Below are 16,515 nucleotides of genomic sequence, written 5' to 3'. Positions count from 1 at the left end.
GGAACCAAGACTCGTCAGACCAGGCAACGTGTTTCCAGTCCTCAACAGTCCAATGTCGGTGTTATCAGGCTTAGGCGAGGCGTAAAGCTTTGTGTCGTGCAGTCATCAAGGGTACACAAGTGGGCCTTCGGCTCCAAAAGCCCATATCGATGTTTTTTCGTTGAATGGTTTGCACGCTGACACTTGTTGATGGCCCAGCATTGAAATCTGCAGCAATTTGCGGAAGGGTTGCACGTCTGTCACGTTTCACAATTCTCGCCAGTCGTCGTTCTTGCATGATCTTTTTCCGGCCACAGCGATGTCATAGATTTAATTTTTTACCGGATTCCCGATAGTCACGGTACACTCGTGAAATGGTCGTACGTGAAAATCCAAATTTCATCGCATGTCCCATCTCTCGTGCACAGACTATAACACCACGTTCAAACTCACTTAAATCTCGATAACCTGCCATTGTAGCAGTAGTAACCGATCTAACAACTATGCCAGACACTTGTTGTGTTATATAAGCGTTGCCGACCGCAGTGCCGTACTCTGATTGGTTCCATATCTCTTTATTTGCATACGCATGCCTGTACCAGTTTTTTTGGCTCTTCAGTTTAATTTAAATTTTTTATCACTGAGAGAATATCTTTTATAGAAGTTGCTACATTATTCCTATCATTAATGCTATGTGATAATACAGTAAAACCTCATTAAGTCGTCACTCTGGTTAAGTCATCATTTTTCTTCAGGCCCTTCCACCTCTCATAGACAAAAATGTTATTAACCCCTTATTTACTTGTCGCTAATTTCGGTTAACTCGTCACTATGAAAAAATTTGAGAAAGTAGAACAGACAATTTTTATGGCTCCCATTAAACAAAAGAGCTTGTTAACAGCATTGCAGTATGCTTAAAAGTCACCATAAAATCGTATATACCCAAACGGAACAGTTTAAGTAACGAAAGTTACGCTGGGGAAGTTCATTTGCTGACTAAAGTTTTTGGAACGATGGGGACTGGCGAGGTGCATGTGTGGTGTAGCAGTAGTAGGTAGGGCCTCCAAAAAATGGCTCGGGGATCCATGATGTTCTTAAGTCAGTCACCTCGTTGGGCAATTTGCCTGTTGTGGCGTTGTATTTGTATTAGAGAGTTCTATTATGAAGAAAAGCTACTTAAAGCTACTTATAGCTTTAGACTAATAGTTGCTCTGTTAGTCTAAATTAAAAATTACTAGTATAAATCAAAGTGTACAGTATATACATTTTACAATAACTTAAGTAATTAGAGATAAAAAGGTAAAAAAATGCTGTTATTTACTCTTTTGGGATCTATAAATTTTATTATTATTATTATTTTGATTCATACTTTAATAAATTTCATATTACTTTAAATTTATACAATTTTCACAACATTGCACGTTGAAACTGTGGTGTCCTTATAAGAAATGACTAAAAGAACTAAACTGATAAGAACATACAACGCCACCTAGTGTTGTGTAAGGGGAACTGGGGAGTTCCACCTCGGACATCAAGTAGACAAGATGTCTAAATGTTCTGCTCTTTCCGCTTTATAAAATCTATTTATCTTTATGTATGTAATCTAAGTAAAAATAAATACCCATGTGTTATCCACTCGGCTAACAAAGTGTTAAAGAAAACACAACAGAAACTGACGGCACTCTGCTTAAGCCATCATAATTTTTCAATAACTTGAGGTGATGACTTATCGAGGTTTACTGTATTTCAAAATTTTTGGGGCTGTGTAGGAGTAACTTTTCTTAAAAAGTCTAATTTGTTTTTTGGTGTGATGTATTTTTATGTGTCTAGCTGAATTTCTATTTGGTTTTTCATCAACCATTTGTAATTTGATAATGTAAATTTTACAATCCTGTACATATATAATTTTGTCTAAGTATCAATGTATAATATTCTAACACTATTTTATTTGGGTAAGTATTTGTAAATTCAGATATAAGCGCCCAATTTTTCATGAAAAACCAAGCTCAATACCAAAAACAAACTCTTGCAGAATCAGAGAGACAGGAAAAAAGTATGGAAGATTAATTTTGCACAACAGAAGTATGAATGAAAAATACCTTATCACACTGAATCCTTTGATAGTACTTCCCTTTCGATAAACCGTCACATCTTTGTTCATTTCTTTAAACCTGAAAAATTAATCTGGATGTTATAAAAGCCCATAAAATGAAGAATTAATTCATACCATAAAACACTAGCAAAAAACTTTTAACAAAAACTTCACTATTTCAATCTATACTTACATTTATTGCTCTATAACTTACATTAGTAATAATTTCGTAAAAACATTTTCTTTTTATTCCTTGAAAACTTCACCGACATTTTATCCGGAAATCAGTAAAAAGAGTAGTCATAATTACCATGCACAAAAAAAATTGATTGGATCAAATGTGGGTCATATCACTGCGATAAGTGTAATAGCATCACAGGCTCTTATTTCACCTTCTGCCATACAATGTTATACAGTCGCGCTGCTTATAAAAATCCCAGATAATGCTATCATTTTGGTATTATTAACAAAGAATGGAATGAACCAATATCATAACATAGGGAAAAATATTTTTCATAGTTATTGAGACTTTCGGTAATGTTATCAATTTTTTTCCCACCGAAAGTTTTTTTTTGCGCATTCTGAAGCTAAGGTTTAACCAAATTTATTTTTTCCCCCATAAGTTATCATTACCACACTGCAAGACTATGTAGGAGGCTAACTAGGTGTTTTCCTTAACCCCCTTTGTTGACAAACATTTCTGTATTTAATGTCATAATTGGTCCGCAGTATTCTTTGTAGTCCATGTATGTGTGAAGCTGCTTTTGCAATGGCCTTCTTACAGTGAAGGCCAATGTATGACAAAAAAGTCTTTTCCATTTTGTTCTTGATCAGTTTCTTTTAGTTGACTCAATTCAAATTTTTTTCCAAGAGCAAAAAGTCTGCACGTTCCCTTGAGAAAGGGAACATACCCCGTACATTACAAAAGTATAGCGGTTTGTAATATACATTCAACAGTTCCATTCTAACAGCTTACAATGGCTGAATAAAAATAGCTTAAAAGCAAAAAAAGAAGTCCTGTTTTAGAATAAAATAAAAAAACGTAACCATAGAACATTTTGCAACCTATTATGGAGAAAGACAAACGGCTGTCCTGCAACTTACTATACATCACATTCCACCCAATAAGATGTATGGTCGCAGTATTGTAAACAGGACTTTTTCAATACAGTTATCATTTAGTTATTATTAGAAACTCAGAGTCCTGATGCGATCGTATTAAGTGTCATGGACTGTAATTCGAATCATAGATGAATTTTTTTTCCTTTGAAAACCAATTGACATGCATGATATTACAAAAAAAACCCTGATATTTTTTGTTTGTTTCATAAAATTATGATATAAACATAGACAAGACCTCAAAATAAAGACTACTTGATACAAATACCCTAGAAATTATGACTATCAGATGAGAACGTGTTTAATATGTAAATACAGAGAATCTCTTCACCCTATCATTATATTTAATGATTTCAAATGCCTCTCCATGAAAATTCTTTCTTTCCGTTTAGCAAATTCAATCATTGATTGGAATTCATGTCCCTTCACAATACAGTCAACTTTTACAAACCTTAAGGGGACTTGAGTGATTATGAAAAAAAAGAAAAGACATTTTTAGAGATGGTATATTGTTCAGAATCAGAAGACTGGTTTGTAATAATGTGGGGTTCATGAATTGCAGGTCAGAAAATTAAGTGTCAACTGTATTACACAAAGCTATCCAAGACAGGGATGCTGAATTTCATTGCGGTTCATCTCACGAATAATAAGTTCTTAATTTCATCTCACTTACATCCAGCCATTACTCACTCTCTTTTGTTCTTCTTCTGGTGTGTTCATATCAACAAGAGAAACTTTTGCGCTCTGTAAATAATATGATGCATTCTACATTAGAAGATACGCCTGAGAAGCATAAATAATTAAAGAAAACTAATGTTTAATACAGTAACCACTTGTCACGTCATTTGTGTCGAGGTAGACAAAGAAAATGGGCAATACAAAGAACTTATTGTTCAAATTTAGAGGGGAGGTAGGGAATATCAGAACATGATTTCACATATAGGAAAATATGGTCACAAATGTATGCATGATGTAGTAGATGTGCATGACAAGCCTCATTAGTGACCTTATTAAAGTCATACCCTGACCTACGCTACCCTGATTTATGTGATTTCAGAGTTACAAGTTTTTCTGTGAAAAATGCTTGGTTCTTGAATTCAGAATATTTCATTAGCGTTATTGATTACAACTGTGAGATGGAAACAATATTTTAATGATGTTATAATTATGTAAACATATATTGTGCATTCAATCCGAAAACCCATACGTAGCTAAGCAGAACTGATTTTTAAAGTGCTTAAAAGTAGAATCTAGGAAAGATTTTTAAAATCAAAAATGTGAACCTTCAAACCCTTTGGAAACCATTTTTTGAATGTCGACCAACCCTATTTGGAATGTCGATTTCAAAATGATGCCATTTTGAATTTGTTGACTATGCACCTGGTCACTCACTTGCCACCTTAATCAATTTCAATACTTTACTTGACTTTATACAAAGAAACAACTATTAACAAAATTACCCTACTTTAAGACGAAGATTATTTCTTTCGATGGACCAAAGTGTTACCAAATGTTGCACCTTACGTGATTTTCATTTGTACACAATTTGGAGAAATTTAATAAATATTAATGAGTATTTTTCAATTGCATTTTCAAAAACATGAATTCGATTCAAGCTTTTTTTTCAAAAAGACTGGTGTTTAGAGAAATATTGGTTCCAATTAACCCCTATTTAATGTATTTGTAAGTAAAATTGCATCCCTACTTACGAATTTGACTTACAGTGAAACTTTGGCTAAGGAGCAAACATTTTGAACAAATTTTGATTCGGTTAGTGAGCGATGATTTGCATTACATGTAAAAACTTTGCAATTCGTTCATTTATTTTCATTTTATCCCAACTGAGCTGATGGTTTTCACTTTCATCCACACACATGCAGTGGAATTATGGGTAATATATTTTACCTACAGTCTCTGGTCAGCGAGCTTCATTTAAAAAAATGGACACACATGCTAGCATAACTGTTTATGATACGAAACTAGATGCAGCATTGTAGCCCCACCTATGTGAGCAAGAAATTTTTTTTTAAATTCTGCTTGGACAAAACTGTAGGCTGACTTCATTAAATTATTGAATGTAACTCTGAGGGGCTAGCTCATCAACAGTCTTGTCGACAAATGCTGGCTCCTATGTAACTGGGGAAGACCATAGAACTGGAGGTGCATGGCCAGGAAAAGAACTAGTCAAGAACTAGAACATGGCCAGGATTCGTAGATTAACTGATGGATCTCCTTTGTACACAACATCAAGAGTTTGTGTGCGGTATCTTGCTTGAGGAAGAAAGAAGTGAGAAGAAGTCCCTCACTTCAAATGGGGTTTTAGAGATGTGTAGAATGAGGGAATCTATGCAAAATTTTGTAGAAAAGAACCAATCAAATAAAGCTATAGCAAAGAGAGTAATGAATCTATCCAACGGCACAAAAAATGCAATTTCTCATTTCCAAAAAATGCTAAAAAAAAGAGGAAAAGCAAGTGTCATTGAATAGGTTCTTTTCATTTTTTTCAAAGTAACACAAAAAGAATATTTACAAACAACAGAGTCTGTAAATAATCCTAATCATGATAGTTTTCTCTTCTCTCGACATTAGGAGTACAGTTCCCCCCCCCCATATTCGCGGTTTTTGTTCCCTTTATTGGAAATTTTTTTTTGCAACACTTAGAAATCGCCATTCATGTGTGTTTTGTTTATAAAATTTGAGTTGTGCATGTTTATGATGGCTCGCTAATGACAATACTGTCATCACTAGAGCCGTGGAAGCTACTAAGAGAGACGGTCACCTCGGGTTATTAACTTTTGGCCACAATGTGCACTCCAGGATGCAATAATTTCTACAGAGCCAACTGAAGAGATTATAAAATTATTGTCACATTAGCAAAACAGTTGGGTGGAGAAGGGTTCAATGATATGGATATAGAAGTCGAACAGCTAATTAATAGCAATTCAGAAGCATTGACTGAGGAGGAATTAATGCAGTTGACTGCTCCTGAAACAGTACCAGATGAAGATCAAGATAAAGAAGTGGAACGAAAGTTCACCATGAGTAACATAACAGAAGGGCTTCACAAGTTCAAATCAGCAATAGATTGTTTTCATGACATAGATCCCTCTATGGTACGTTCTTCATGTATAGAAAAATTGGTAGAGGAAGCCTTGTCAACATACTTCAACATACTTGATGACATGAAGAAGAAACAGCAAAAACAGATATCACAATGTTCTTTCAGAAAACATTGCCAACAATCACTGCACCCTCTTTTACATTAGATCTACCTTTGCATCACCCTGCTCTTTCATGCTGTTCAATAAATGAGAAACACATAAAAAAACCACCTATGGTTTCGGTTATTCACGGATTTCCCATATTCGTGGTAACCCCCGCGAATACTGGGGGCAGACTGTAAATTGATTTGACTATCATACTGTATGTTTATTTATGGCGTATTATTTTTATTACATAAATTTTATTGTATTATTTATTATATTATTATTGTGTAGCATTATTGATTAAATGAGGTTTTATTAGTCATTTTTATATGAATGAATAATTGTGGAACAAATTATCAGAGTCTCCACTATTTTCTACGGGAAAGTTTGATTTGATATATGTGTAATTTGGATAACGAGCATGTTGGCCAAAATAATTAAGCTTGTTAGTTAAGTTCCACTAAGAAGTTCCACTACACCTCCTTATTGTGGTATCACCTGTTGTGTAACTCTGAGGTATTACTGTATACACTATCTACCAATAAGTATTTGGACACCTGTGATAGAAAAGAAAAACTAACTTTATTCAAAATCAATAGTTGGTAGAGCCTCCACGAGAGGCAATTACAGCGTGAACCCTCCGGGGCATACTTTCCACAAGTCCTTGTGTGACGGCTAGTGGTATTTTCTTCCACTCGGCTTGGAGAAGACATGTCAGTTCCTTCACCGATTTTGGACGGGTAGGGCACCCCTTAATTCGGCGATCCAACTCGTCCCAGAGGTTCTCGATAGGGTTCAGGTCTGGGCTCTGGGCAGGCCAGTCCATTCGATGAACCCCATTGGCACCATACCAAGCCTTGGTTAACCTCGCAGTATGACAGCTGGCATTGTCGTCCTGGAAGTAACAGGGGTCCAACCCGTAAAACTGCTACAACGTAGGAAGCACATTGTCATCCCAAATAGTGCAGTAGGCATCGGCGTTGAGCTTACCATGAAAGGGGACCAAGGGTCCCAGTCCATACCAGGAGAAACACCCCCAGACCATAATTCCACCTCCGCCGAACTTGACTGCCAAAGAACCAGTTTCCACTGATCTACGGTCCAATTTCGATGTGCTTTGCACCACATTAACCGAGCAACACGGTTGGACTTTGTGATCAAAGGTTTATGGGCAGCAGCACGACCATGAAAACCAATCAGATGTGCTTCCTTACGGATGGTATTCATTGAAACAATACTCCCGGATGCCTGTTGAAACTCCTCGCAGATGAGGGCCATCGGTTGGGTGCGGTTCTTCCGAATTTCTCTGGACAGCACCTGTCGGTCTCTATCTCCCACTTTCGTTGGTCTGCCGACTCGGGGCAAATTCTGACAATCACAGCTCACCTTCCACTTCTTAATCACATAGGCCACTGTCGATTTTGGGTACTTCAGCTCACTACATATGTCCCTTAAGGATCGGTCATTTTTGTGATACCCGATAATTATACCTTTCTCGAAATCAGAGAGCTCCGAACTGCGCGGCATCTTCATGCGACTAATGCCGATGTTGTTTCCCACACGATATATACTGGCGGAGGGCGTGGCGTATCTCAGGACCGCAGATATCGTCATTTGCATAGGTGTCCAAATACTTATTGGTAGATAGTGTATTATCTGACTTGCAAACGGTTTCCGGGTTATTAGGCCATGGTCTAGGAGATTTTCTTCCTGACGTTTCGCCCACATCTGTGGCAGGCATCATCTGAGGTTATTTGGACGTAAGTCTCCGCGGCAAGCGAGAAAGGCTTTGTACATCTACTGTCATTGACTTGTTCTCTATATGCATTTCTGAGACTTGATCGGCCGCAAAAGAACCACATTGGTTGGCTTGTGTGGATGTGTTGTGCGCCGATTGGCTGCAAGTGGTGTCTGGCGACGATTGGCTGTCGAGGTCAATTTCTCTCTGGCATTCATCGGGGGCACATTCACCGCAGAGACTTACGTCCAAATAACCTCAGATGATGCCTGCCACAGATGTGGGCAAAACGTCAGGAAGAAAATCTCCTAGACCATGGCCTAATAACCCGGAAACCGTTTGCAAGTCATTTAACGCCGGCCATGAAAGCCTCAGACAATATTGTATATTATCTGTTAGCTTGCTTTCTACGTCACATCAAGGAAGCCCACTAAAGACCCCAGCCTAGAATACTCATTTCCGGATGACAGCACGACCATTCTTCCTAAACCCATTCCCGAGGTAAGGTTATAAAGGATGAATAAAAATTAAAGGACTTTTTTTGATTGAAATTTTTCTTCCAGTTTCGGGATACAAAAATAATAATACCTCACATTGGTAGACTGTTGGTTGTGTACAGAACATTATGGTCACCAATGATATTAATCAAGTTCTGTTTAATAATGGTTCTAATAAAGATTTGAGATGTCTGAAAGCGTATAACTTGGTGTGGTGTAATAAGAGGGATAATGTATTTATAATTTACAAGGTGTGATAAAAATATGCAGAGTTAGAAACAACAGTAAAATAAAATATGGATATACATAGATGCCAATTCGCATACTTGAAAAATCTGTAGTTTATCATGTGATGACGCATCAAAGGAAACATGTCACACAAATAAAAGGAAAACTCAGGGATTTTTTTTTGACAGAGAGCAGGGAATTGCAACTGGTGACCATATATAAATCCCATTATCACGGGATGCATTTTTTGCAGTCCTGATTTTTTTAGCAATATCTGGCTACTTAGCTTGCTTTTGGCATCATATTTGGCAACAATTACTAATTTTTTGTGCTTGAAATCCTGAGATTTCCCATATTGTTCCTGAGAAAACGTGGTCAGCCTAGAATTTTAAGGACTGAAAGGCTATTTTCTTTAGGGATTTTCCATTCAAACGAAACACAATTAGGACTTTTAGGGATCTTTCCATGAAGTTATAAAAAATCGGAAGATTTTGATTTTTTGGATCGGATTTCCGACCAGAATATTTTAATAAGGATAAAAAATCGGAAGGCTTCCAGATAAATGAAAAGCATTGGCATCTATGGATATAGTATGGAACATGTATAGCCTATACATGTTGAAATAAAGAGCCACGCAATATGGGTACTTGAGAACTCTTACCTCTTTAAGAAGAGATGAGACACACAGATCACCTAAAACTTTGTAATCACAGTTATCGCCTGCAACATCAAAGACATAGATATTAAAATAATGGCATAAACATGTATCAAAAACATAGTATGAAATAAATTAGAATTCAATTTTAAAGTTTTCGGGTATTTTGGCCAACGTGATGTATAGTTTTTGTCTTTCGACCTTTAATTTGCATGAGTGGCAAACATTTCAAGAATTACATAATGGCGGGTAAAAGGCTACTACTTATGCCTTCTCCCTGTTTGAGTCACACTGCCTTGTCGGGATTGGTCTGTTGAGCCAGATTTTCCCCATTGGTCGATGTTCCTAAAGGCTCTGGATAATGCTTGGGTTTCAATCTCATCATTTTTATTTTTAAAATGGGAAACCAAGCACTGTTGTGATTTTCATCCTCTCTTCCTTTCTGTTGAAGCAGATCTTGTGCTTTTGAATCTTGATTGTTTCTCTTAAGGTGGAAAATATCTCATGTTGTTGGACAGCACTAGGGTGTTCGCGAAGGGAATTTTATGATCCTTGGTCAGGGCATGCTCTGCTATGCTGACTTGTCAACCTGACCCAGTTTAAAATTTTGTTTGTGCTCAACTAATCTGGTCGATATTGATCTTTTTGTAGTGCTTATGTACACTTCTATACAACTGCACAGGATATAGTAAACCCCAGCTGTTTTTAGTCCATCTCGTTGATCTTTGGCCAACCTGAGACATTCACTTAGCTTTTTAATTGGCTTGAAGATAATCTTGATGCCAAATTTTCTCAGGTGTCATCCAATTCTGTCTAACCTGAGATATGTCAGGGAAAAATGCTTTTGCGCTGTCACTGGTTCTTCTACTTTCCGTGAGTCGTTTTTTGGATGTATGGCCCCTCATTACATCCACCGTAGAGTATCTATTAGCCTGGAACGTCTTAATCAGGTGTAATTTTTCTTCATCAAAATGTTCTGGCTCAGATTCTTCTTGCCCTTTCCACCAGAGCTTTGATCATACCTTGCTCATGAGCAGGATGGTGATTAGACTCCCAGTGCAGGTAACTGTTTGTGTGCATCTTTTTATGGTATACCGTATGGCCCATAGTCTATTACATTTCCTCGTGACCAGAACATCTAGAAATGTGTTGGAAGGGTCCCCTCTTCTTCTTCCTCCATTGTGAATTTGATGTTATGATGTATACTTCTCAAATGAACTAGGAACTCTTCAAGTTTCTTCTATCCATGGCGCAATAGGACAAATGTGTCGTCCACATATCGAAACCAGGTTGATGGCTAGTATTGTGCTGTCACCAAAGCTTGGGCCTCAAATCTTTCAGTATAAAAGTTAGCCACTACCTGGCTGCCCATTGCCACCCCTTCAGTTTGATAATATATTCACCATTCCAACTCAAATATGTAGTTGTGAGACAGGCATGGAAAAGATCCACAATATCTTTCATGAATTGACTGATCTGATTCATGACATCTCTTAGCGGTACATTTGTGAACAGTGACCACTATGTACCAATGGATACTCTACGGGGGATTTAATGAGGGCCATACATCCAAAAAAAGCCTCACAGAAAGAAGAACCAGTGACCGGAAAAGTGTTTCTTCCTTACATTCTTTGAGTTACGGACCGAATTGGACGACACCTGAGAAAATTTGGCATCAAGACCATCTTCAAGTCAACCAAAAAAGCTAAGTGAACGTCTCAGGTCGGCCAAAGATCAATGGGATGGACTAAAAACAGTTGGGGTTTACCGTATCCTGTGCAGTTGTGGAAAAGTGTACATAGGCACTACAAAAAGATCGATATCGACCAGATCAGTCGAGCACAAATAAAATTGTAGACTGGGTCGGGTTGACAAGTCAGTCATAGCAGAGCATGTTCTGACCAAGGATCACGAAATACTCCTTGCGAACACCCAAGTGCTATCCAACTACATGAGATATTTTCCACGTTAAGAGAAGCAATCAAGATTCAAAAGCACAACTGCTTCAACAGAAAGGAAAAAAGATGAAAATCTTTATGTGAAAATCTTGAAAAATGATGTGTTTGATTTCCCATAATAAAAATGATGAGATTGAAACCCAAGCATTATCCAGAGCCCTTAGGAACAACTTGGACCAATGGGGAAAATCTGGCTTAACAGACCAATCCTGATGAGGCAGTGCGACTTAAGCAGGGAGAAGGCGTAAGTAGTAGTCTTTTGCCCACTGTTACGTAATTCTTGAAAATGTTCACTACTCGTGCGAACGAAATGCCAAAATGCAAAATTATATATCACGTTGGCCAAAAAACCCAAAAACTTTAAAATTTAATTCTAATTTACACAATGGCCACGAAAGCTTTTTTTGTTTCCTAGTATGAAATATTTCATGAATGAAATTTTTTGCATTATGTTCCGTAAAAAGCTGATCTTTCAGCATGAATAGATCTCTTCCAGCCCAGTTTCGTGGTAGAGTCTATCTTTTAGCATGATCAAGTTCTCATAAGGATTAACTTATCTTGTTTTGCATCTATGCAGGACGCATATGAAATTCTCTTCAACCTGATGACTTTTAAACAAAGGGCAACTTAGGCACTAGGGGTCATTCAAGTATTATGCCAGCATCGAGAGGGGTTTCGGATTTGCTGACTTTTGATGACAAGGGGGGGGGGGGTTTAAGGTTGCTTATGTCATCAACCACCCCTTTTTGAAGATATGAAATATTCCAAGCTGCTGACAGTGGGGAGAGGGTCAGTGTTTTGATGACTTTTGCTGACAAGATGAGGAGGGGGTCAGAAATGGCTGAAAATCTGCTTATGTAATACTTGAATGGCCCCCCTACTACTAATAAACCACAGCGTACTTTGCACACATCCCTCTGGGGGATTGCTATCAAATTAGCAGTATGCAGGAAAGTTGTGTGTGTGTGTGTGTGCATATGCATGACCCTAACATAGCTTTGTTGTCAGAGTTATGCTTGTTTGTGCTATATTGGTGCAACACAATTTTGATTGATGATTCACTCTTATTGAGAAAGATGTTTTATAACAAATTTTGAAATGTCGCATTTAAAAAATATACATTTTGCTCAGAAGTATAATAAGTTTTATTATACTAGTTAAGTATAATTTGCTAAGTTTCCATAGCAAAAAGAAATGCTAAAAAAATCGGAGACTGTCTCACTCATGCAATTTTAACGTAAAAAAGTCCACAATATCTGGCAGTGAAAAACAACTTCAGACAGAAATTGATTAAGACTTACTTGCCCAGTGTTCAGTTTTGGAAGATTCCGGTGTGTGGGGGGGGGGGATAAAATATTTTTCTGGGGAAATAACATTGTCAAAGCCAGGGGTCCTGTACCACCTGCCCAACCAATGCACCTACAGGTAAAATTTAATATGTTCCCACCACCACCAGAGATAATATGAAGATAACATACAGTTATAAGTACTTATGAATAAGGTGAAGAGATTTTAAAAAAATTCCACTTTTCCTGATTTATTTTATGTGTGAATTCCTAAAGAAAGAAGAAAAGAAAACATGCTTTTCGAGAGTTTAAGTTGTTTTTTTCGTAAATGAATTTTGATTTTTGTTCACAAATAACTCACCATAAGCGAATATTTTTGTATCTTTAACATTTGCTGTTGACTATCACTTGTGAATTACTCTGAATAGCAACATTCTTGTTATAAGTCATGCTCATTATAACAGACTTTAACTGTATTATGAATTTTTCCCATAAATTATTTTAAACTGGACCTATATATAATGATAAATTCTCCATCAGAAAACTTTATCTCTACACTAAAAGTCTATGAATTGAGATAAAAGTCATTACTTTTCTTCTCTAAGAACATATCACCATCAGAGACATCACTACCTAGATTGCCATTTTTGTCCCGCGGCTCCTTGTGTTGCGTGAAAGGCAATGCAGATGAGATGAAAGCTTCGTTAGAGACATCCTCTTGACTAGACGCTGATGACAAAAAACTCCTCTTCTTAAACTTGTGTTCTGTGGGTGGGGGCGTTGAACAACGGCTTCTGGTGGGACTCTTGCCCCGCCTGTCTGAGCCATCTGAAGAGCGACGGCTCGCGAAGATCATATCAAGGAAAGAGTGGCTGGCAGCTCTGGCAGGTGGTCTCAGCGAATCCTCAGCTTCAGTGACCATGAGTTCTGGAAGTTTTTCTCTCGCCACTGGAGCTGATAGAGACGAAGATCTTCTTTGTTCAATGAGAAGCCGCTATGGATAGAAGTAAATGATAAATTGCAGGCAGATATAATTTAATTTTAGTTACATGAACACAGGAATGAAACAACATATCTCAGCCTACAATAAAACCGCATGGCTGGATGTCATTACATTAACCCTTTTCTTCTCCCTGGAATTAATCTTGAACCCTTGTTCACAACATGATAATTTGTGAAATAGAACTATACAAAGGTGGTTGCGGTACAAACTTAATTACTTAATCATAATCTATTTGTAAGAAAAAATTAATTATTACCTTATTAACAGGGCCATGTGCGGTCACTGAATCACTCCTGTTTTTGTGTCTACGCCTAGAACGACGTTTTTCCTCCGGAACCAAAACTACCTCACCCATCATGCTACCGTTATAAGTCTCTTTCAGTAACCGAGAAACTAGCTGGAACTCTATTATTTTCCCAGATTTCTCAGAAGCAACTGGTAAAACAGCTAGAGCACAGTTTTGCAATATGTTCAGTTGTCGCACTTTTTCTAGTTTCAACAGCACACAGGGTTTCTGCGGCAAGTCACTTAGTGCAGAATGTATAGCTGGAAAATGTGGATTATTCAAGTTGGAAGAATTCAATTTCATTAAAGGCTGCATTGGACGGACTTTAATGTGACTAGTAGCAATTGCCTCTGCCAAGTTCTGGACCTTGTCGCAAAGCTTTCCGGCAAGGTTTTTGTCTGCAGAATCTGATCCGGTTATGGCGGTCAGCACACACTGGTCCAAACAGAGATCACTATGATCTGTAAGAAGAATATAGAACATGAAAATACAGTAAAAAATCAATTTTCTGATGTAGCTAGGACAGCATATATTGGGAAATCAAGATTTCTGCACAAGATACATGGAACATCTCTATAACAGACACCCATGAGACAGAAAATTTTGTCTGCTAACAAAGAATGTCTGTTGATGGATAGTAAAATACATTGATGCCCATCGACATAATTAACCCTTACAAGCATGGTCTTTTTTTCTCTCCTGGCTTAAAAGGTATCTCGTCTGACAAAAAATGGCCAAGTTTGTGCATCTAAAGGTTAAAAAAAAAAGTGTCCAATAATAGAAGGTGTTCACTAATATAGAGTTCTGTTATGGGAGATTCATAGGTGTGGGAACTGATGGAAAGATGAAGTTAGCTATAGAGCTATACCTTTGCCACCTGAATGAATGAACACCAGAACTTAGCCACTGGACTTATCCTGTTGCCAAGATCTCTTCCAGCCGAGCTTTGTGGCAGAATCTGGAACAACCTTTGTCACCTGTATTGTTCTTGACATGTTTTTGTGTATGTTCACAATAAAATAGATTTTTAATATCCCTACCATCAGCAGAAAAAATTACTAACAAGATAGACACAGGTTGACAGAACAATTTCTGGATAAACAAGGGTTAGGTATTCAAGGTTCCATTGCATTAATTACATCAGCCATTCTAAAATAATTATAATGATGGTAACAACATGACAACCAATTATAAACTCAATGTAGACTTACTTGAGCAACCATTGATCGGCTGAGCAAGGTAAAATGTCCACTCCAAGCGCTTAGCACTCCAAAGCAATATCCATCCAACGCCATTCTGTTCAAGATTACCAAACCTGGACAATTTTTAAAAATTAGCCTTTTCTTTAAAAAAAATATATTAAATATTAAATATTTATGGAAATATATAAATTTTCATTTTTTTAACACAATTGAATATACTGAACTCCCATACAGTGGATACCGCTGATGGCATTTTTCTCTCTTTGTATGACTTATTTTTATGGCCCCCACACAACTCTTAATACTCATTGTGATTTCCTGTTTGAAGCATTGCAACATATTTATTGGGCCCCCAGCCATGTTTCGGTAATCTCAGCCGATTCATGCTGTATGCAGATTTCTGAGATAAGATTATTCAATTGAGTGTGTATGTGTTATACAAATTAAGTGTTACCTCTTAAAGTTGATTGGATCTGGTGGCCCAGTGTGGTCGGTAAATTTCCCTCAAGAATCTGTTGTGTATGTTGCCTGAGTGGCACAGTGGTAAGATGCTTGTCTTCCACTATGAAGGTTAGCATCAAGGTCTACGGATTCGAATCCGGGCATAAAATGTCAGAAGCAAGTTCTTTACCTACCGAACCTGGGGCAACCATCAATGGATGGAGCCTTCATTTTGCACCCAACTCCACTGGTTGGAAATTGCAGTATGGCGATATATGACCGGAGTAGTAGGTGCCTGAGTGGCACAGTGGTAGGATGCTCGTCTTCCACTATGTAGGCTACCATCAAAGTCTATGGATTATGGTGTATGTTAGTGGCGCAATGGTAAGATGCTCGTCTTCCACTATGAAGGTTACCGTCAAGGTCTATGGGTTCGAATTTTGGCAAAGAACATCAGAAGCAAGTTCTTTACCTACTAGATCTGGAGCGATTACCGATAGATGGCACCTTCATTTCGCACCCAATTCTACTGATTAGAAATTACTCTACAGCGATATATGACTGGAGTTGGTGTGCGGTAAAGCAGTTGTGTATGTTGTAATTGCTTGTTTTCACTTTGTTTTTTGCAGCATGAACTAAATAAGGGCAAAGGCGCTTTGTGCACCTCTGCACTCATAGTGGTGATGACTAATCCAGAAGGTCAAACTGATGCTGTAACCACTCTCAGATCATAATCTCATAATTCTGTAGAGATGATCGTGTTGGTACCGTATTCGATCACCATTTTGCAGATTCATTTGAGATTGAAGATTGTTGTGTCTGTGA

At 37.6% G+C, this 16,515-nt stretch overlaps 1 protein-coding gene across 1 annotated transcript in view; it reads right to left on the bottom strand.

The window, feature by feature from the left end:
- LOC149084411 (uncharacterized) overlaps nt 1-16,515 on the bottom strand; it is a 36,584-nt gene that overhangs the window by 11,318 nt on the left and 8,751 nt on the right. The window contains exons 5-10 of the mRNA XM_089234807.1: nt 15,259-15,362; nt 14,018-14,508; nt 13,350-13,752; nt 9,521-9,579; nt 3,864-3,934; nt 2,079-2,150 (exon numbers count right to left, since the gene is read on the bottom strand). Coding sequence (XP_089090933.1) covers nt 2,079-2,150; nt 3,864-3,934; nt 9,521-9,579; nt 13,350-13,752; nt 14,018-14,508; nt 15,259-15,362 — 1,200 coding nt within the window. The remainder of the gene's footprint in view (nt 1-2,078; nt 2,151-3,863; nt 3,935-9,520; nt 9,580-13,349; nt 13,753-14,017; nt 14,509-15,258; nt 15,363-16,515) is intronic.

This window comes from Pholcus phalangioides, unplaced genomic scaffold (assembly GCF_987345545.1).
Source record: "Pholcus phalangioides strain wild (caught in Gottingen) unplaced genomic scaffold, Ppha-v1.0 ptg000008l_1, whole genome shotgun sequence".
Taxonomy (NCBI): Eukaryota; Metazoa; Arthropoda; class Arachnida; order Araneae; family Pholcidae; genus Pholcus; species Pholcus phalangioides.
The sequence above is the reverse complement of the archived record's forward strand: the minus strand, read 5'-3'. Positions and strand labels throughout refer to the sequence as shown.